This window comes from Grammomys surdaster, unplaced genomic scaffold, assembly GCF_004785775.1.
Source record: "Grammomys surdaster isolate TR1022 unplaced genomic scaffold, NIH_TR_1.0 958, whole genome shotgun sequence".
Lineage (NCBI taxonomy): Eukaryota > Metazoa > Chordata > Mammalia > Rodentia > Muridae > Grammomys > Grammomys surdaster.
In genome coordinates this window covers 601,697-625,236 of record NW_021605377.1, presented here as the reverse complement: position 1 = coordinate 625,236, position 23,540 = coordinate 601,697, and the positions used below count along the sequence as shown (strand labels likewise).

The window sequence follows — 23,540 nt, the reverse complement described above, 5'->3', positions numbered from 1 at the left end:
TGGGGAGCAGGAATTTGTTGAATGCTGATGTAATCCAGCCAGACTGAACTGTTATTAGAAGAACTGGGACTATTTACAGCTAGGGTTGCTATTGTAAGTTATATACAAATGCCTATTATTTTGTTGTATTTTCTACCCCTGTGTACTTTGTATGATCTATGTTTATTGCTTTCTCCTTTATTTAACATAGAAACTTGATGGCTTTCTCAGTCAATACTGTCCAGCTCTTTCCTATTTCCCTTCAGCTTCTCTGTACTTATAATGAGATTTGTTCATTTTTCCTTCTGGCCGTATTAAGGATTGAACCCATGGCCTCCTGCATGTGTGACAAGTACTCTACAAATGAGCTAAAGTCCCATCCATTTTGCTGAGACTTTATCATGCTCCCTACCTCCCATGCTCTAAAGGTTGTGTTTTTCTTGCTTCTTCTTCTAGGTGAAAATTTTCTAAGGTGTCATTCAGAATTCTGTCAGTGTATGCTTTTCTTGGCAGGTCTTTGCTTCTCCATTGATTCTGGAGGATAATTTTGCAGACATTGGTATAACCTATAATCTAAGTTAGCACTGTTCATATACACACACATACACACACACACACACACACACACACACACACACACACACACACACAGAGGGTTTGAAATAATCATACCACTCACTACTGGCCTTTAGTGTTTCTGCTGAGAAATCTGATGTTATTCTGACAGGTTTAATTTCATAAGTGAATGTGTACTTTTCCTTGGTGTTTTTTCCTTAGTTTGGACCTTTTGCCACTTGTAATGTATCACGGAGAGATTCTTTTCCATAACATCCATTTAAGGGTCTAAGTGACTTTCTATACCAGATCACAATGACTTCCCCAGGATCTAAGAAATTTCTGCTTTTATTATTGAATAATGTTTTTATGCTCATAACCTGTAACTTAGGTTCCCCATTTATTCTCAGTTTAATAGGTTTGATCTTTAGTAGTGTCACAGAAATTGGGTATACTCTGTTCATTTATTACTTTTCCCTCATTTTTGCTCATGTGTGATAAGTCATCAACCTTGCCTTTGGGTTCTAGTATTATTCTGTTTTTTTTTTTTCTAGTTTGCTGATGAGGCTTTCAACTGACTTTTGACCCAACTTCTCACTTCCAGACTTGTTCCTTTTCTGTTTCAATTGCTTGCATTCACCTGTATATTTGGATCTTCCTTGAGTTTCTATTCAATCACATGGCAACATGCTACTATTGCATTTTCTTGGGTTTGGAAGAAGTCACAAGTTGAATGCAAGTGCCACATTTCCCATCTTTAGTCAGAAGCCCCAAGAGCAGATTTTTAATCTATATTTAACTCTCAGTAAAGATTCTATCGTGAAGCACAATTAAAAGTGACTATTTGAATTTTTTAAAGCCCTACTATTCCAGTAGCTTATTGCCTTAATCCTTAAAAGAGGCTTGAAAATCTTTACCTGTCTGAACTTTGACTATTATATATTTGATATGATAATCCCCTCATTCCTTTTCTCTTAATAAGCACTTTTAAGATAAAAAATTAAGCTTTGCATTCCAGTTGCCTAAAGCCCAGAGTACTCTCAAAATAGGCCTTGTCACGTAAAAAAAAATTAATTGCTTGCTTTGTTCCTAGTTAGCTTTTCATTAATTTGAGGGCATAATTTAAGTGACAGTTAGCTGTATCACCTTTGCTTCTCTCTGCTAAAATAGAAATCTCTATTTAAAAGTCTAATTAAGGAAGTTTCCTGAAATATTTATTTTGAGGAGATTAACCTTTACTTTTTTGTATTATGAAGTAATATAACTGTAACCATCAGAAAAGGCCCATTGGCTAGCTATTGCTCTGAAAACAATCTACTCTAAAACTCACTGGCTTTAAACAGCAGTCACCCTATTTGCAATTATGTTGGACTCAACTGGGAGAGTCTTCTGCTGGATTCATATGAAACCAACACATGGCTGTATCTCTTCATTTGTTCACCTGGCAGTTGGTGCCAGCTCTTTCCTTTCTTTATTGTCTTATCTTCAGAGGCTAGTCTTGGCTTCTTCACCTTGTTAGACTTGGAGCAACAACCCAAGCTGCTAAGAATGCAAATGAAGACCCATGTCTGAGATCACTTTTCTCATAACCTCTTTGAAACAAGTCACAAGTGCTGTTCCAATTTACAGAGTAAAGATAATAGATGTTGCCCATTGATGCAACGAGCAAGAAATTCATATCCCAAAGTAGTATAGAGGAAATAGTGATAGCGGTAAACTTTGGTCATTTTTTATTATCTACCATAGTATTCTCTAGCTATAATTTACTCTTATTTTCCATACATGGATGGTAAGCAGATAGATAGATAGATAGATAGATGGATAGATAGATAGATAGATAGATAGATAGATAGATAGATAGATAGGAGAATCAATTCACATCCCAAGATTCCTATAGTACCCATCCAACATTGCATCAAGCTCAAAGCATAGGATATGCTATTCTGTCTCAGGTTAGATACAGATGAAAATTCTTGGATCCAGCACCATCGTGGCCAAAACTCTGTGAATGAAAAAGATAAGTAAATATTCTATACCAGAATTTCCAATATGAAGTGATGGAAAAATGGCAAAATAACTGCAATAGACACTATTTTCAATATACAGAGCCAAAAAAAAAATAAAATAAAAACAAGGTACCAGAGCAGTCACCTGTAGATTCATCCTGAAATCTAGCTGGCACATAATCCAGGCTACCCCATTTCAGAAACAAGGGAGTTGTCCTGCTATGCCATCTCAGTCTTTTCCTACTTTGACATGTCTTCAATTTTTAAATATATTAATGTCAATTATATAGCTATAATTATGAAATAACTGTAAAACATATCTAAATGCTTCCTGACAAAGCTACTACTTCCTGCAATGTTAAATCATGGATATTTCCACACTATTGAGTGTACTTGCTCTAATGATCTAAATAGAGCAGTTGACTAGAGGAATCTGAAGAACTTGGTGGACTGGATGGTGTTGGACATAGGAGGAATACATTCAAGTTCATGACTTGTGAAATTAAGTACATGGCAGGGTTTTTTTTTTAATGGAATACAGAAAGAGACTTTTTTCTTTTACAAAACTAGAGCTAGAAAGTTTTGTTTTGGATGATAGCTAACCCTTTCCTTGAGCATTAAGGCATTAAAATCCTCATTTTTTTCTAACAAGCAATTATGTTCCCAAAAGTCTCAGAGGGTTTTATTGAAGACACAGATTTAATGGGTCAATAAAACTTGAGCCCAAGTCTTCAGTCAGTCTACAAATGGCCCTATAGGGCATTCCTCATCCCTCAATATTCCTCTGCTTCAGTTGACAAATGCAAAGGTAGGGTTGCTATTCCCTCAATGAGATAAGACTGGACTCTGCACAGTGCCCAAAGCATCAATCATGTCACAGATAACTTATCAATTTGGAGTCTACTAACCTCGACTACAGTTAATAAGAGTAAATTAAAATTTACTTTCATAGATGCACTACCCACAGCTCAGGTTCTTAGTAGGTACATTAAGTGGAAGGGTACTATATTGCATAGCAAGGATGGAGAGTGCCTTTGTTATCACTGAAATTTCTGTTCCAAAGTATTGAACTCTAGATGATTCCGATTAATTTAAAGTGCAATGAAGGTGGGGTCTCTTCCTGATAAGCATGCTCTAAGAGAAAGTTTAGCAAAACAACTTTTCTGCTTTGAAGTTGACATGTTTCATAAACTGACTCTAAACTAAGCATTTGTAAATACCTTTCCTCAACTCATACCCTTGCGTGTCTGCCTCTCTTTTATCTAATAAGTGTAGAGTCAGGTCTGAGAGAGAAGCTGGGTTAGTTTTACCTTTCCATGTCCTGCATTAAAAATACATAGATATGTAAGGCCTGAGTTACCCATGTTCCACCACTTTCATGTACTATACACAATCCCAGGATACAGTGCTCTGCAATGAAAAGTATGATATTTACTTGTTAAACAACTCCACATGGTGGTAATATTTTATTGTACCTCTGTGAATCGTTCCCCATTGCAAGAGCCAATCAGAAAAAAGCAAATATAACACTAAGATATTTATTGCTAAAACACAGCATGGGCCTTCCTCGTCCCCTCTTAGCAAAAAAGACATTGAGATATGTATTATTCAGGGTTCTCTAGAGTCATAGAACATGTAGCATGTCTTTCTATATTGAGGGAATTTATTATGATGACTTACAGTCTGTAGTCCAACTCCCCAACAATGGTCAGCTGTGAATTGTAAGTCCAAGAATCTAGTAGTTGCTCAGTCCCACAAGGCTAGTTGTTTCAGATGGTCTTCTGTAGAAGTAGATTCCAACAGATGTGCTGGCAAGAAAATGCAAACGGCAAAGAAGAGTGAATCATCCTTCTTCCAATGCCCTTATGTAGGTCTCCAGCAAAAAGTATAGCCCAGCTTAAAGGTGTGTATCACCATGCTTGGATCTGGGACTTGTCTTGTCCCAGGCTGACATGGGCAAATTGTGCTCCTGGAATGTCCTTTTACAAATAAACAAAACACGAAACAAGCAGATTGTTTCTTGAAATTTTATTTTATTCTTTTATTCATATGTATATATATATATATGCATGTACATGTATATATACATACATGTATATATATCAGATGCATCCTTCTATGGTCATTCTACATGTGGATCAGCAGTGTGTGTTGATACATCTGTGTGCACATGTCCTCCCCTAACACAAACAGCTCTTTGCCAGTTTGAATCTTGTTTTCCTCTTCACTGTGCTGGTGCCACAATGCCTGGTTTATTTTGGATGTTTGTAATATTTACTGTGAGTTCTGTCAGTCCTCCCAGTTGCAGAGTCTCCACTGTGGAAATGTATTACTCCATGCTCATCTGTCCCCCACTTGGTGAATTAGGTAGGCGATTTCTAGCCTTTACTATTGTAATTCATACCATAGTAAACACCCTTGCATATCTGTTACTTTCATGTGGACAACCATATCAGTGGAATAAAGGAACTATTTACTTGTTAAACTTCTCTTGCCAAAAGGGAAGTTTAGATTAAAAGTAACATGAAGATATTTGCATGATATTGACCAACCTGGTCAAATGGCCCCTGAAGATTCTATATTTCTTCACTAGCCTCCCAGGATTTTGTAAGAGCAGATCCAAGTTTCTAAGCCTTGTAGATTCCTCTTCAGAGACTTGTGGCTTTAAGAGGTGAATTTGCTAGAATTGGCCAGGTCTGTGTCCATATGTCTGTGTGTCTGTGGGTTTGTGTGTCTGTGTCTGTGTGTCCATGCTAGTGTGTGTATGTGTGTGTGTGTGTGTGTGTGTGTGATATTTTGTGGCTATAAAAAGCATAAAAACTACAGTATAGTGATTTATCATTGTCCCTTCTCTTATTCCTCCTATTTAAGAGAGAAAGCCCATAAAACAGAGTCCAATGCCTTAAAGATATGTTTAAACATCCAGTGTTGAAGGAATGACTCAATGGATATTTGGAGAAATGGGATGGGTAGAAAGAGCTCCAAGAACTGGAGAAGAGGCCAAGGTGTAAGAAGATAAGATAGCCAGTGTTCTCCAGAAGGTTAGCTCCTCTAGTGCTGCATTAGAGATTACTGTGTGCTTTCCCTATCCTGTGTGAGAAATAGATAAGTGCATGGGCAGTCTCTGCCCCAAAGAGGCTCACCCAGAGAAGCAGGGATTCATGGAAGACTTGCTACTGGGTAGTAAAGCCAACAGCTGTGAAGACAGCTAAATCTGAGACCTTCCCAGTCATTTGTTTATCATCTTGCCTAATTCTTACAGAAACCTCTGAGACTATTGGAAGCAATTTTTTTATTTCCCAGATGAGAAAACCTTGACTCCCAACTATGACCTCAATACAACATAGTATATGGCAAAGATTGGGAACGGACTGGGGTCTATTTAAGTACAGCATCTTCAGGGAAAAGCCGGAGATGCTAAGCATGCCCAAGGTTCAACTCCTGTATCCCTCCTCATCCCATCTCTCGCTTCTTTTTTCTTCTTTCTCTTCATAATGCCATGCTACTGTTTATAGTAATGATGGAGAGGGGCATCAATCAAGAGTATTAGAAGGAGGTAGGGCCTGAGCTGATTTACAAAGAGGATGGGAACAAGTACATTCCAAACTGAGTTCCAGCTAGACTGAACTCAGGGAGTGCCAACTATTAGGAATTAGAAAGTATAGAAAGGCAAACAAGTGGGATAGTAAGGATATCAGCCCCTGCAGCCAGGAAGAACTGAGTTCTAATCCTGACCCTGCATCTTATTAGCTAAATGATTTGGGGTGCATGCCTTAACCTCTCCGATTCTTTGCCTGTAAGATTGAGCAAGTAAGTTCTTTACCTCATGGGTTGTTGAAAGGACTGAATATATTTGTGGTTTTGGGTGCTTTGTGTTTTAGGACAGTCCCTGGATCATGCCTAGTGTGTTTTCTTGCATTATGAGCTGTCCAGATTCTAGGTACAACCTAGATATAAGGAAGAGGGAAACAGAATTGTATTCGTGAGGCTTATTATAGAGAACTACTGCATGTTCTCAGGAGATATAAAAGATGCCATGAAAAGAGATGGAAGCAGAAGACCATTTAATGGAGGAGACATGGGCTTTTAGCTCTGAATTGTCCCATCAAGTGTGGTTGAGCTCATGAGCTTTGTAATTTAAGTCTAAATGGGTTTTTATTTGTTGTCTAATTGTTTATGACATCTTTATCTGCCATTAAAATGTAACGACCTGCCTCAATAAGGTGAACAAGCAAAGGACAAATTTAGAAAGAAATACATGTTGTGTAATTTTTGATTTTCTCCTTTTACTCTTTGGCACCATAAAATATCTAAACAACCCAAGTGGAAATCTGAGATAAACATTGCAGCTGCTTTAGTTACTCAGATTTCTCTCCTGTTCCACAGCAAATTGAGCTTAGAGCCATATCTGTGAGGGACCTCAAAGGAAGGAAAGTGGGAGAGATATTTCTCTAAGAAGTCAGCCAATATGATTTTCATGACCCCACATCCACGGGTTTTCGTCTCCTTTATGTGTCTTCCCAAATTCCTCTTCCTAACTTTGGTCCCCAAATGAAACCTGAGTAGTCACCCTTCCTCTGAGCCAGTTTTGTCTCTTCCCCTCCTTTGGTCTTCTATAAGAACATGTGATCACAATTCCTACTGATGCAAACCCTCCATACCCTCCTGGACCCGCAATCTAGACACCCATGAGATACTAGAGCCTCAGAGTTAGGTGTCAGCTGTTTCTCCCAAGTCAGCTCTCATTCTTAAGCAGGAGAATATTCATGCAAAAGAAGGGAGAGTATGCCCTTCCCTGACATACGAGGAAGTTCATGTCATGCATGATCTGCCTTCCTCATTAGACTTAATCTCAAAGACAAAGATCTGTTTTCCTTATCAATATTCGATCAATGCCTTATAGATTGTCCTCTATAAACATCTGATGAAAACATGTAAACAAATGGTAGCACTTGATGGTCAAGGGTTGTGTGAGAAACAGTTCAGAGGGAGGAGGATTGTTCTTTGAAGGAGCTGGGGTACAGCTAGGAACAATGGAAACTTGCTGGAACAAATATCTTCAAGCTCAGTTAGGAGAAGATAGCTACCAACATTTCTACACCTTCAGATGGCATCCCATTTACAGGAGGGATCCACTCTAATTTTACTGGGCTGATAGACCACATACTTGGGGAGGTGAATTCATGTATAATATTAATGGTAGTCTACCATTCATCATGCTTATTTTTAGAAAGTGAAGACATGACCAATTCATGGTGAATAATATGCCTTAGACACTCTGTTACCTGAAAAACACATCCTTTGAGTGGCATGGCTACTTGCAACACAAAGCCAATACTACTGTTGAGAGGAAGGATGCGAGAGAAAGGGAGAGAGTGGAAGAATTAGAGAGCTAGCTCGCTATAAACATTGGAACTGGCAGGACAATTAAATGAGAGCAAACACCTTAAATGTGTGCTTTGGAAAGTCTTCACCAGGACAGACTATGGAAAGGAAGGCTAGGCTCAGACCTGAGCCCCAGATAGAGTTCTCACCTTAGCCTCGCCCCAAACTGGATCTTGTTACCCAACTTCTGTCTGCCTTACTCAAGCCAACTCTTGAATCTTACACCCTGTGGGGCAGTATGTGATTACAACATGGGAGAGAGAATGACCGATGACACAAGAAGGTAAAAACAGACTTCTTCTTTAGTTAGATTTATGTCATGGTCATAATAGGAAGAAATAAAAAAAAGGGGGTACAAGACCTAGATTTGCTGTTGGTCTAAGCTTTCTTAATTCCACGTAACCCCAACTCCTTCCCACTGTGATGGTATCGGTATCCAGGATGCCAAGAACCAAAACTACTCAGAGTTGTGAGCTCCCTGGGCTCTTTCATGCTGTTGCCGACATACCCTCTAGGACTACCTGAGGATCCCTCCACGTCAGCAGCATCAAATTAGAACAAACAGATTCCCTTAGCTCGTATTTATCTTAACTTGTGCTTTCAATGTGTGTGTGTATGTGCAGCTTCATCATACACAACAAAGACACATTCTTCAACAACGCCACAAGAAGCAGAATCGTGCATCATATTTTACAAAGAATAAAGTATGAGGAAGGAAAGAACAAAATCGGTAAGTGTTACCATTACAAATGTCTGGTGTTTGGGGATTCAAGAGACCTCTTCACTGAGCCTCCATACACCCTCTATCTAACCCCTTGATGGAGAATTCACTCGTGCACTTAGCACTTTTAATTACTTTCTTTGAATGGCATTTTATCTCATTTATTTATGATCTCTGAGAGATTCAATCCAGCTGGGATTGTGGAGCACCCACGAGCAAAGGATTAAGGGGATGATAATAATAATAGCAGCTCTTTCTTAGAGTTCAATTATAAAAAAGTTAAAAGAATGCATATATACAATAATTAACTTGAAAACATGATACAGGGTATCATTTCAAAGGTAGACGGCAGAAGTAACCCAGATTGAGTGGTCAGAGCAAGTGTCCCTGAGAAAATGAAATCCAAACTGAGCCAAGAATGGCAGGGGACAGTGTGGAATGATAGAAAGGTGGAAGGGTAGGGTATCACCCGTAGGGGCCACAAGTGTAGAGATGGCTTTGTGTCACGCAAGCCACATTCTCTGCTATTACACAGCCTCCAAACTTTGTATTTTAGGCCTTTTGTGAGAATATTTCCATGCAATATGATCATGCTTTAATAAATAGGGTATTATATGTCAGGAAGGTTTGGGTGGCTTTGTCCTTATCTCTGTCCCAGTCAAAACGTTACTTGAATAATGATCTATATCAGTCAAGGGACATTGAGAAGGCAAAAGAATCCATCATGGAAATGAGCAGATCTTAAGATAGATCGGTAACTATGGCAGGGGTTGGTGCTGTGGAGGGCTGGTTGGTCAAGGGTAGGAGCACAGAAGACAGGCTAGCAGGTTCTCTGTGATCCCCGTCCTCTGTGCTAACCCTACATCTTATCAGCTGAGGTCTAGAACTGGTATAAGAACTAGAACTGAAGCAAAGATGTTTGCTGGAGACTTGCAGAGGCTCTGCCCTCTGGAATATTCAGGACAACTGTCTAGATGGTTCCAGGGAAGTTGGTCACAGGAAGAGGTTTCACAAGGAGCATTATCCCAGGGAGCCATGTATAAAAATACCAAGAAACATCCCCTCTGTCACCTACACACTGAGGCTCTGCTACTAAAGAAGTGAATGCCTAAGAAATTTGCTGAGGAGAGTGCTGGATCTAGGAAGCTAAAGCCTTTCCTCCGTCATTGTCCACCCAGTGCCTTCAGTTGGCAAAGCTTAAGACTGTCTGATCCAACATCCGGAAATACTTCTAAGGCCCAGTTCTACTGCTGAGAAGCAGAGACTAAAGATAACATCTGGGGCCGATGGGCAAGGCATCCATTTCTGACTTTTAACAAAAAGCAATCTTTTCATCGTACATCCTGTAGGTAAGGCTGGATGCCTGTACAAAATCATTTTAGCCATTGGATCCACAACCTCAGACATCTCAGGAGCTCTGCCAAATCCAGAGAGACAACATTTAACAGTTTGTAAATGTAATGGCCTACATACGGACTCGGCAAAACAACTACCCCGTGCAGTGTGGGAGAAATGTTGTCTAACAACAACCATGAGAGGAACAGATTTGAAAGTTTCATGGACTCAAGCTCAGTATGAGTCACTAGTGTAGTGGAAAAAAAGGGGAAAAATGCCAACCTACTTTGTTGCTAATCTGCAAAGGTAAACTGTAGTGGAGAGAATTGGATGGATAAGTACCTGTTCCATGCCTGGACATAAGTGGAATGGATTATCCAGAGAGCATCAATGCAGTTGGACTCACGGAGATTTAACTTTGTGTAGGTCATTCTTAACTCAGGTTGGATTATAACCAAACACAGCCCATAGTGTCGGCCATAGTCATGCTCCCTGGAGATGTACCCTCTCCTCTATGTCTTTGGTGATATTCCAGCTGGAAGGAATTACTCCCTCCTCTGAATTTCTATTGCTATTTTTTGTTAGTATTTACCATTTTTCACACCCCTTCATCATATTGTCCTGAGATACTTTCAAAGACTGTGCAAATCTGCCACCTGAAGAGAACCACGTTGATCTCCTGAATATTTAAGTATTGCCTAAATTACTTTTTTGCATTAATTCCTTGAAAATGATTTGTTAAGACAAACTTCAGTTGTGCTGATACACAGCTTTCTACACACTTTTTCAGTTTACATGATTTCATAAACATACTACATAGCAAGTGAATCAATGTGAAACTGTGGAAAGAGCTAGCAAAAACTGTTTCAAAACCTACAATTAACTCAAAAAGCAGTACCTTTAGTAATATTTACATTATTATTATTATTGACATATCCCGCAACTCATAACACACTGATATGTTGAATGTCTACTACTGAAGATCACTAGTTCAGATGACGTGTCATTATAAAGTGAACTTGCTCATCTTTGCATCATGCTGAACCAAGCTGAAGTTCTGTTAAACATAATGGATGACTTTCTTTCACCATTCTTACATAATCAAAACTTCATAGCAGGAAGAGGGGACAGTTATGATGCCAAATGTTTTCAACTCACATTTTAAGCTGTTTTACAACGAATCCAGATGAAATACAAAGAAATTAGAGACTGGCTTTCAGTATTCCCAAGGAGCACTGAATGCAGTATTGTTATTTGTCAGAGAGTCTTGGTAGACAACTCTCTCAGTTGATGATGAAGAAGGAGGATTCTATTCAAGGACTCTGGCTTTGAAAACTGGCAAGGAGTCAAAGATATTATTCAGTGGTAGAGCACAGGCCTTGGGTTTAATTCCTAGCACAACAAATAATTGAATAAACAAATTTTTGGAAAAACAGTAAAGAAAAAATGGAAGAATGTCATGTTAAAAATATAAATCAAAGAATAAATTGTTAACTGGTAAGTTTTGAGCCCATATAATTTGCTGGGAAATATTAAGTAAAACTACAAATGATCCATTTATCTGACATCTCATTATCATCTCAGGTCTCATAAACGAAAGAAAATACATTAAAAGAAAACTGAACTTCATGATAGAATTAATGTTCAGCCCATGTTGTTTTCTTTTTTTTTTTTTTTTTGGTTTTTCGAGACAGGGTTTCTCTGTATAGCCCGGGCTGTCCTGGAACTCACTCTGTAGACCAGGCTGGCCTCGAACTCAGAAATCCGCCTGCCTCTGCCTCCCGAGTGCTGGGATTAAAGGCGTGCGCCACCACCGCCCGGCCCATGTTGTTTTCTGCTGAAATCTCTTTCTGAAAATGTCACCTTGCATGAGCCAACATTGATCAGAAATAGCACAAGAGTATTGATGTCTAGACATGATTCATAAAGGTATTTTAGTGGAGTATAAACTGTCACTGTATATGGTTTTCAGCCTCTCTCTCTGAATGTTTTCTAACTGTGAAAATCAAACCTAGTAAAGCCCACTTTCAAAACAGAGCAATTAATAACTCAACAGAGGATTTATTTATGTACATGTACATTCACAACTATTCTTAAAATTGATTTATATTCTCAAGTTTGTGTTTAGAAGGAGAGTTAAGGTGACAGACTATAAATATTAGTGGGATTTAGTTGAAGCTATCTTCAATATCTAATAGGTCCTCAGGAGTCCCGATTTTTCTAATTCTCAACAGAGATTCCAGGAAACTCAAGTTTACTAAAATTTAATAATTTACTCATTCATTGCAAATGTATTTGCTAAGGGATTGATGTTGTGTTAGATAAAATGCAAATTGCCACTAATATTTGCATTTCAAGTGTGTTCCTTACACATTTAACATTTAATGTCAGGCATCTTAAGCCATTGGCATGTTACTATGGTTAAAAGTATCAAACATTGGAGGACTAAGGTGAATGACTACACATGCAGATTCCTGTTAGGCTAAGTCCCCTGGATTTTTGTCTAAATCTAGTGTATAGAGAGCACTCATTAAAAGAGAAATAAAACATATTGAGAGATATAAAACATCTTCATCCTTCTAGAGGTCTTTAAAAATTATTTGAGTAATTATTTGAGAGTTTCATACAAATTTGGATCATATTCACTACTACCCCCAGCTGATCCATCCAACTCCTCCCAGATCCATCTCTACCTCCCTAATAAAATGAATAAAACAACAGGAATAAAGTGAATCCATGTACATATGCAAAACTTTATCTGTAAGTGATAATAGAACCTTTATTAATAACAAAACTAAATTAACAATCAAAGTGTCCATCATCAAGAGATTGCATAACTTATTATACATTCATGCTATGAACTCAGCAATAAAAAGAAATGAATCACTGGATTCATTCATAACAGCATTTGCTGCTCTTACAGAGGACCAGAGTTCCCTTCTCAGCACCTTGTTGGATGGAGACCAACCATCTAATTCTACTTCCAAGAGATTTGATGCCCTCTTCTGGTCTACTTAAGCACCTGAACTTATGTGCACATATACTACACAGACACACACATACATATATATACACACACACACACAGAAACACACACAAATAAACAATGAGATAGTCTTAAGAAACAGAGGGAGAGGAAGGAGTTACTGATGCTTACAGTATGGGAAAGTCTCATTCCAAATAAAACAAGTTGGAAGAAATAAGTTAATATTGAATGTCAACATTGATGTGAGACCCTAGAAAATAAATGAAAATTGAGAGTGACAGAAAACAGGTCAGTATTTGTCTTGGTGATAGCACAGGAAAAGGCAGATTACAAAGTGGCATAAGAAAGGTTTTGAAGGGATGGGCATGTTTAATGTCTTTGTTGATGACTCCCTGATGACACAGGTATATCAGAACCTAATAAAAGTGCATCTTAAGTATGTGTTCATTATTATATGTCAGTCATACTTTAATTTCCTTGCCCCAAACATTTTTTTAAAAATCTACCTACCCTTCTATTTTAAAAGTAGAGGACCTTAGAGGATGGAAGGACATGATTGTAAACCACGTTTCTGATGAGGGACTGATATCTGAAATATTTAAGAACCTTATTCAACAGTTTTTAAAAACACATAACTTGATTTTAAAATGAGCAAAGGACGTTAAGTTAAGAGATACTTTCCCCAAGAAAACATACAACTGAACAACAGGTATATGAAAAGCTATTTAACATCATTAGGCCTCAAAAAAAAAAAGAAATCCAAGTCAAAACCCAAAAGAAATACCACTTAATACCTATTATAACAGCTGTTATCAAAAGGACAAGAATTGGTTCTAGTGGGAGTTAGAAGAAAAGAGAAGCTCTGTGCAATACTGGTGGGAAAGTAATTGGTGTAGCCATTATGAAAAACAAGATAGAGGCTTCTCAAAGCATTGAAACTAACCTGACTTATAATCCAGCAATCCTTCTTTGGGGTACACATCCAGATAAATCAGTAAATTGAAAAAAAGACTTTCAAAAATGAACTAATATTCATTGAGCAAATTCAGAACAGCCAAGGTATGGAAACCATCTAGGTGTGAATAAATGCAGTGTGATACACGTAGAGAATGGAAATGTATTCATCCCTTAAAATCCTTGTGACAACATGGGTAAACTTGGAGGGCTCAGCCTAACCCAGAAACACAAATACTTCACAACCTCACTTACATGTGGAATATCGAATAGTCAGACTTTAGGGATCTAACATACCCCATGGTGATGATGTGTCTACTAACTAATTTGACTATGATAGTCATGACACAATGTGCACTTTATATACCATGTATATATCTGATCTTGAGACATTTAATAATTTGAATTAGTAAAGCCCTGCTTTCCAAGTACTGGATCACAACTTCCTGGCATATAATAAAGGTTTCTTTTTAAGCTGTTGGAATCTAAACTAGTTTTAATCACTCCTGAGAAGGCTAGGCTGTGTTTTCCAAGAAGTGTAGCTCTGTCTTTACTTAGTGTCAATTGCTGAAGATTCAAGTTCAATGTTCATTGAAACGGACTTCCTTGTTGCTTCAGGTCTGAACCGCTTGCTTACCAATGGCTCCTATGAAGCTGCCTTTCCCCTGCATGAGGTATTGTGTTTTCTCTTCTTAGGTCCCTTCAAATTCCTGTTACTAAAATTGGCTTCTAGGGATAGTTGTTTCTAATTTGGTGATAAGGCACACATTCAGAATTGATTTAACTTGTTTAGGAAGTAATTAGGGAGAGTCTGCTCCTATCCCTCCATCTCTCCCTCAGTGTCAAATTTATTTCTATCTCTTTATGTAACTGAAAGAACACTTAAATCAAGAGTCACCCAGCATGAATTCAGAGAAACAACTTAAAGCTCTAAGTCATGCAATTAAAAAGGCATTGAAAGAAAGTGCCAGGGGAGGACAAATGTTCCTGAACTGTATAGACTTTGCAATAAATACAGTTATAGCTATTCTTTGAAAGAATGAGAGCAAACCACTTTTTGCCAAGTATTAGATAAGCAAATGTAATGAATGGAAATTAATAATGCTGTACTCATTATTGTAAGATGGGTAAGTGTTGATAGTGTCTTACTTGCTTAGTACTAAATGGGACATTAATAAATCATTTGTGTTGACTTTTCTAAGTATAATTGTGGTGGCCTTTAACCTGAATTTCCTACTGGATCTTAGATTATCTAACCCAAAATCTGTCACTAGGTTTACAGGAAAATAGTCTTCATGATTATTGAGAAACAAATATTTCATAGATAGGGCTGAACCCTAATCGTGAACTGTGAACTGCTATACACATATAGACAAACACCACAGCTCCTCCATTCGCACCTGACTGACAAGCATACTTCGGAGAGTGGCCAACTCTGCATGAATGACAACCCTCTCCAAAACAGATATTGTTTCTGATGTGAAAAGTTTCTTTTCTTGATTTTTAACACCAAGAGGATGTCAAAGGTTAGGCAGAATTTTTAAAACCATATTTATTAAGAAAACTAGAAGCCATAGTCTGAAGTCTTAATTCATGGCTTTCCATGAGACACTGGAGGAATAGCCAGCCAAAACTTTGACACAATTGGTTTTTTCTTTTTCTTTTTCTTTTTTTTTTTTCAGTTTTGGAGCTGCAGGCTCTCGATTCTGGTCACTAATATTCACCCAAGGTGGCTTTCTGTGGTAATTGGCTAGCTAGCATTGCCTACAAAAGGGCTTCAGTGGACGCTCTTGAAACTGACTAGCTAAGAACAGAAGTGTGTGTGCACGGTCAGGGATGAGCAGGCATGAGAGTGTGTAAGAAGATGCAACTGTCCAGACCTACAGTGACCTCTGGTCTTCTCCAGGACTTTCATGTCTTGGCACAGTCTTGCCTCTATGGGAAGATAATTCACAGATCACTTTACTGTGCCATCATTCTTTTGACTTTCAGTTTAACTAGATTGTGTTATTTAGCCTCAAAACAGCCTTCAGAAACAGAGTGGAAAGCTATTGTTACCTTTGTTTCATATTCAAACTGAAAACCAGTGAGTGTTTAGAGAAACGCTGGCCTGGCCGCCCTCTGCTAAGTCACACACTGGGTTGGTGGCTGAGCTGAAACAAGCCCGTTTAATACCTTGCACAATTCTATTGAGGAAGGCTTTCTACACTACTGTGAATTAGTTTCCTTCCAAAGGTACCTTTCATTTGTGAAACTGACATCATCAGGAGGGCCATGACAAGGCCACAGCTATGCCACTTTCTAAACCTTACCTTAAGAAAAGTAGAGAGCTAATGAATCAGCCTTGGGCATGGCCTCTGAGCAAGACTGCCTATTCCAACCCTGGAAGAAAATGTGTCAAAGTGAATATTATTAGTTTTATGATGGATTAGCAAAGTAGGGCTCAGACTTTAGGAGGTTTGTCTAAGTTCCCAGTGAGGAAGCAGCAGAGATGAGCTTGGGTATCAACCCACCTGAATCTCTCAAGCGCGTGGTCCTCACTTGCTGACATAAGCAGCAAGACAAATCCAAAATAACAGGTTAAAGTAGAAGTGCTTTGGCTTTCACAGAGAATGAGCCCTTTGTAGCTGCTTCCAACCCTCTGGCTACTGCTACCTTAAGACACAGGTATCATTGTCTGCTTCCTCGTTGGTTGGTATCACTCACCAACAGTGGTGCTCTTATCCCAGGGAAGTTACAGAAGTAAAAACTCCATTAAAACCCATGGAGCTGTAAACCACCGACATCTACTGTATGAGTGCTGGGCTTCCTGGGGCGTGTGGTACAAGTACCAGCCTTTGGATCTTGTAAGGTGAGTTTGTAACTAACTGTACATATAGAATCATGGCAGTTCATAATGAAGACATTCTGTCTTCTAGGGTGAACTTACCTGGAGAGGACACATTCAGCTCTGCTCTAACTTGGCTTTTTCCCTGAGAATAGCCTCTCGGGACACTAGTTGTTCTTGGTAAATCCACCCTCACTCTGTCGAGAATGATGTTTCTTTCAGATAGACCTCAAGGAAGGGCCATGGAAGGGACAGAGGTGATGGCTTAGGTCTCCCACAAGACCCCACAAGGAGTGGGTCACCCTATAGAGAGATAATACTAGTCAATTGACTATATTAGTGATGATCTAGAATATTATTTCCCACAGTTGACTACTCTCTATGAGCCAAAAATGCTCCTCTAATCCTAAACTTTCTACCTACTGATATGACATAACAAGGGGAGCTCTCCATTCCTGAGCCCCTGTGACAGGTCAGTCTATAAGGAAGCTAAGTAAAAATGCATGGGTGTAGATAGAAGTAGATTTTGTGTTTAGACTTAGGTTCTTTCCTAAGGACACCCCACTGTGTATATGTAAATATTTCAAAATCCCAAAACTACAGATCTGAAAGTTGAAACACTTCTGATGCCAAGGATTTGGAGTAACAACTACTCAATGATTTGTACAAATAGGATAGATGAGGTACTGTCATTCTAAACTCTTTCAAGATTAATTTACTTTAATCTTACGCTAATGATCATTACAGACTTTTAATTTGTAGGTCAAAAATGAACCAGCTGTTAGCCTACGATAATTGTGTGTTTATATTTTTGTTGTATTTTTTATTGTCTAGATGTGTCTATAGTACCATGGGAGTATTGGGCACTCACATTTCGTTATTTATTTAAAGATTATTTCTTAGGGTCGAGTGACAGCAATCCACCATCACAGATTGTCCATTAGACAGAGAGCCATATCTAATTCCTTAGACTAGCTATATATGTTTCATTTATATCTGGGCCCTACAAAAATGGTAACCATAAGAGGAAAAAAAAAAAGGACTCAGGAGGGAGTATCAAAAAATCTCACTTTATATTCTGTCCCCAGGCAATTGTCCTTCCAACCATAGCCACTGATACATGTTTACCACATGTTTACTCTGCACAGACCAAGATATTGATGAATTGCGTCCCCTTCTTTGTGGTTACCAAATGATACAGGTTAGCCAAGTGAGGAAAAAATATTTCCGTAGATAGAGTCATTTTCTTTTGACCAGATGTAGTCTGTGATAAGCAAGGAGGCAGAGGAGGGAACAAAAAAAAATCTCCTTCAGTCTCTGCCCCTTTTCTTATAGAACTACACTGAGAAGAAAGAAAAGAGCATTGCTAATGCAAACCGTCTCCATCAGGACAACAGTCTGACTGGAGTTCTGTAGTCAGTCTATAGTCCCTGGAGTTGAGAAACTTGTTTTCCTACAACAGGCCCTGAGCACTATTTGAAACACCTAGAAAAAATTACCAGGCCATGAATGAATAGATAAAAATGCATGAGAGAATTTATAAAATGTATACTAGTTCGGATGAATGAAAAGACTTAATGTGGGTCAGCATTTACACAGAAGTGAATGTAGACCCGAGGCTTGGCAGAGTAGAAGACTGTGTTGGCCCTGACTTGGTCTACCAAGACTTGAGTAGAATGAGTTGCGGAGCATCTAGTGAACTTATATCTTAAATTCTTCTTGTCCTGTAGATAAGACATTCTCTTTATCTCTCGAATCTGACCATATCTTCACACCCCACTGCCTCTCATGTTATTTACAGCTGCCTTTGCTCATTATCTGGTTGGTGGCAATGACAGGAGCCCCTTACCTGGCTCCTTTTCTCACTTTGACTCCTTCCGATCCATTCTGTAGTCCCAGAATAAGCTGGTATATAGCTATGTCCCTTTAGAGGCAGGGTAATCATGCTCCCCCCAATATAAAGTACTATGGGAGAAAACTCATCTCAGAGCTTTGAGTTGACCAGATAGCTGTTTCTTTTCTTGGCTCCCCTTGTCTGCCCTACTTAGAAAACCACCTACTGACATAACTGAGCAAAGTATTATGACACAGAACTTCATCAGTTTCAAAGTTTTTGTGTCCCAAACAGGCGGTATTTTGGAGAGAAGATTGGACTGTATTTTGCCTGGCTGGGCTGGTACACAGGCATGCTCTTCCCTGCAGCCTTCATTGGGTTGTTTGTCTTCTTGTATGGAGTCACCACTCTGGATCACTGCCAAGTCAGGTACGGGGAACTCATGGGCGAGCCCACCTCTTCTCAATGTTTGAAGATGACAGTTTACACTTTGGTGGTGTTCATGGCCTAAATATATATATATATATATATAGCTTTTCACTACTTTCTCAATCTGTGTTAAACAATTAATAAGGTCCTCTAGGTTTCTTGTGTCCTTTGCCCTTGCAGCCTCTGTCTTTTGCTGCAATGAAAGCAAGAGTTACAATTCCAGACAGATTTGTGAGCAAGCATCTATCCCTGGAACTACTCATTTCCATTCAGTGGCTTCAAGTTGTTTTCTGAGTTTTTCCCATCTTAAAACTGGTACCTACAACAGCTGGTGCAGAATAATAGCTAGCAATCCCTTTTTATAGACTCTGTGTTTCTACAAGGAATCTCTGTACCTAAGCCACAAAGACTCTTCAACAAATTACTAATGCCTACAGAATGGTCAGTCACTAGATAGGAAGCAACCTGTTGGTTTCCTCACTAGAATATAGTTTCAGATATTTATAGAGATCTTCTTGCAGGGCTGGATTGCAGAGACCCTAAACAATAATGTTCCTTTTAAGAATGACTGACTTTGCCTCTAGCCTACAGAAATATTTTACTTTTTGTGATATTTTAACAATATTTGGGTTTCCTCAAGGATTCATGTTTTTAGTTATTCCTCTAATTTATTGATTTTATCATGTGTATAGATGAAGGTTGGCTTTTAGGATGTCTTACTGTTTCCATAACAGTATGAAATTGCTTCAAATGGTGAAATGTTATGTAAAAGGCTCTATTTGTTACAATTCAGAGCATAACAGTGTTTTTCTTCATCTATTTCCCCCAAGTTTAATTTACTAATATGTAAATAAAGCTTTATAAATAAGATTTATCAAAATATTAATACATGCAGGGTTTTTTTACAGGCTTTTATCAGAAAAGACTGAAAAGCTTCTGGGGGCATAAGATGAATATATTGGTTTTAATTGTTACTTGGACACTAGCAATATTTCGGAAGAAGAATCTAAATACATTCTGGATCATTGAGAGGAAGCCCTTCTCTATTCTCCTTTTCAGTAAAGAAGTCTGCCAAGCAACAGATATCATCATGTGTCCTGTATGTGACAAATACTGTCCATTCATGAGGCTATCAGACAGCTGCGTCTATGCCAAGGTAATTCTAAACAGACATCATTGTTGGTGGGTTGGAATTTACCTTAAGCTTTCCTGAGAAACACTGGGTGATTGTATTCCTCTGCTATTTCCCATGTTTGAACCTCAGATTGTGTTGTAAGATAGAGACAACAGCATTCAGTATTCCAATGCAAATATCTTTTTGAATGTAATATATCTAAAACAAGTGTCTCCAGGCACTGTCACAGGCCATTACATGATGGCCTGGTGCAAAGAACACAGCTGTTGGAATCAGAGAAAGTTCAGCTTACTTTTTTTTTTTTGTTAAATTGAGTGATATAGCAGTAAATAGTTAAAGGCCGCTTTATGCTCCCAGTGGGGTGCACAGCTCTGCACCCACCCAAGAGCTCTAAATTCATGAATCAAACACACACACACACGCACACACACATACACACACATACACAGTGTTATTTTTAATATGCCTTACTAGCTCAAAGGCTGGGTTACTCCTGAACCTCTATGTGGCTAACACACTCCCCTCCAATATTCCTGAATTAATATTTGCCAAATTTATATTTCATCTCTGCTACCCCAGACTCAATCAGAAGAGTGGCCTCTGGGGCTGCTGCCCTGACTCTTACATGTCAGCAGGCTCTTAAGTCTGAGCTCTCTGCTTCCCTGTCATGGAAATTATGCCCCTTCTCTCCTCTGCTTTTCTTGCCCAGGAATCCTAAAAGTCCCACCTCTCTCTCCCTGCCCAGCCATTGGCCATTGGATCTTTATCAACCCAACAAGAAGCCAACTGTTGTCAGGGACCTGCAATGGACATGTAAATTCCCATGTAAGCACAAATCAAAACAGCAACATTTCACCTCTGTTGTCCAATAAAAAAAGGTTCTTTTGTCTCAGATATAAACTGAGCACAACCTTAACAATTAGCCATCCTTTCAAAGCTAAACAACTTAAGTCTGGTTTTGAGACTATATTTAGTCTTCAATCCCATCAGAAATCCTAGAACAAATGAAATATTACCTGATTATATAGGAAGCACAAATCATAGCTTCCAAAACTTAATCAAATTGTAGAGATAGCTGACTTTCTGGACAGTCTCCTTTCTTCAAAACATTGTAGCCTTCTGGCCTAGGATCATCTGAAAGACCTTAAATGAAACAAGAACTATGAAAGACTAGCTTACTCTGTCTTGGTAGAGCTAAACTGTCAACTATCCTGCATCTTGTCTCCTTTTTTGGACAGTAGTTTTGTTTTTTGGTTTTTGGTTTTTGTTTTTTTTCGTAGATGAATTAGGGCAATTTTTGTCCAGTGACCACCTTGCCCTAACTGGAGCAAATCTATATGGAGGTTTTGATGTTCAATTTTTTCTTTTAACCATGAAGGGGTACTGTCAGGATCAGATGAGTCTCTAGTCAAATGATCTTTAATAATGAATGCATACAAAATATCATTTTCTGTGGATTTCTAATGTTTTTGAAGACTATCTATATGAAGTGTATCTGAACTGTTAAACCTTGACTACTCTTAACTATTTCTATTTGAATTTTGTAGCAAGCACCTTAATATAATTAGATCAGAATCTAATATAACCATGAGTTTACTGTCTGATCCTTAACTTGCCTTATTTAATCATCCTAAACAGTTTGTAATAGCAGTTATTAGGAGGACTCGGTCTAAGCCCTTGTATTCTTAAATGAGTCACATGGGCACAATTCCTATCTAAGAGCAACAATATTAATTTCAAATTTTGTACCAATATAAGAAATTTATACCAATGAAAACCTTAAATTTCCATCAATCTATAAATTCTATACCAATGTAAAATTATAATTTTAATTTGTATTTATTATAATGATTTTACCAGCGTAAGATTGTGGCTATATAGTGCTTTTCTTAATAATAAATTTAGTAATCCATCCCATCTATTTCCTCACTGTTCAAAATTATGATCATTTCCAAATTATCTCTTAAAATGAAACCTGTCTGTAATTTATAAAATAACCATAACCAGACGTCCAAACCCAAAGGGTCAGGATAATGACTCTCCACAACTTCTTCTTGCTGAATAGGGGCAACATTTTTTAAAGCTAGCTTTGGCATTTGTTATCCAGTCTCTGAATGCTTAGAAGGCTCAGGGTTGACTGAAGTTCTGACTAGATCGGTCTAAAAGGCTGGATGAACGGAGTCCATCTTTAAGTCAGGATAAATGCTAGAGTACTTTATCTAATTGACAAATATGATAGACTGGGTGTTAATTATATATCATTCTTTACAAATTACATAATTTTATGGATGTGCTTAATTTATGTCTGAGAGAAAAGAGATTTTTTTTTTATTGGGCAGAAGACATGAGATGTTGGTGTTTTGATTTGTGTTTGCATGGGAATTTTCATGTCTGCTGCAGGCCCCTTCCAACAGTTGGTTTTTTGACTGACCAATAAAAAGCCAATGGCCAATGACTGTACAGGGGATAGAGGTGGAACTTTGAGAAATCCTGAGAGGAAATGCAGGCTAGGAGAAGGGCACAATCACCATGATGGAGAAGCAGAGAGACTTAAAGACCCATTTACGTGTAAGAATCCAGGAAAATCGCCCCAGAGCCATTCTCCCAATTGGGTCTGGGGTTGCAAAGATGAAATATATATTTAGTAAATATTAATTCAGAAATACTGGAGGGGAGTGTGTGATATCCTCCAGAGGTTTGGAAGTGCCCAACCATTGAGCTAGTTAAGGCTATTAAATATAAAAGTGGCATGTGCGTGTCTTTCATTCATGAATTCAGAGCTCTTGGGTGGGTGCAGAGCTGTGAGCACATCCCCCAGCAGCTCAGAATGGGTTAACAATTTACCACCACAGAGTGATTTCTGTTTATTACTGATTACATGTGGGACAGTGGCACACATTGTGAGAATCTATATGATATCTGTTGTTTTGCTTTTTACAATCCAATGAAGTTCATTTTTATACATGATCTTAGCCTAGAGGCCAAGAAGCAATGGACTTTACATTATACATTTTAAAATATTAATCATACAAGGAATACTATCCTAAGTACTCTTCCTGCTGCTGGGATGAAATTCTCTGACTGAAGCATTTAACAAGGAGTTTATTTTGGCTCACAATTCCAACGTAGCATCCAACACAGCTGGAAAGGTCTGATGTCAGGAGCAGGAAGCATACTGCATCTGTAGTCAGGGAGTGTGGGAGGATGAATCCTGTGGTTAGCTGGCTTTCAACTTTTTATACAGTCTAAGCCCAAGCCCAGAGAATGCTACTGCCCACTTTCAGAATGGAGCTTCCCATCTCAACTAACTCAATCTAGATAACTCCTCACAGACATGGCTAGAGCTTGTCTTATAAGTGATTCTAGACTCTGTCAAGTTGTCCACTCAGTATTT

General features: G+C 38.5%; 1 protein-coding gene across 1 annotated transcript in view; it reads left to right on the top strand.

Annotated features, from left to right (window-relative positions):
• Ano4 (anoctamin 4) overlaps positions 1–23,540 on the top strand; it is a 162,760-nt gene that overhangs the window by 75,708 nt on the left and 63,512 nt on the right. The window contains exons 7-11 of the mRNA XM_028783084.1: positions 8,549–8,655; positions 14,540–14,595; positions 16,651–16,772; positions 18,877–19,011; positions 20,071–20,167. Of these exons, the coding sequence (XP_028638917.1) occupies positions 8,549–8,655; positions 14,540–14,595; positions 16,651–16,772; positions 18,877–19,011; positions 20,071–20,167 (517 nt within the window). The remainder of the gene's footprint in view (positions 1–8,548; positions 8,656–14,539; positions 14,596–16,650; positions 16,773–18,876; positions 19,012–20,070; positions 20,168–23,540) is intronic.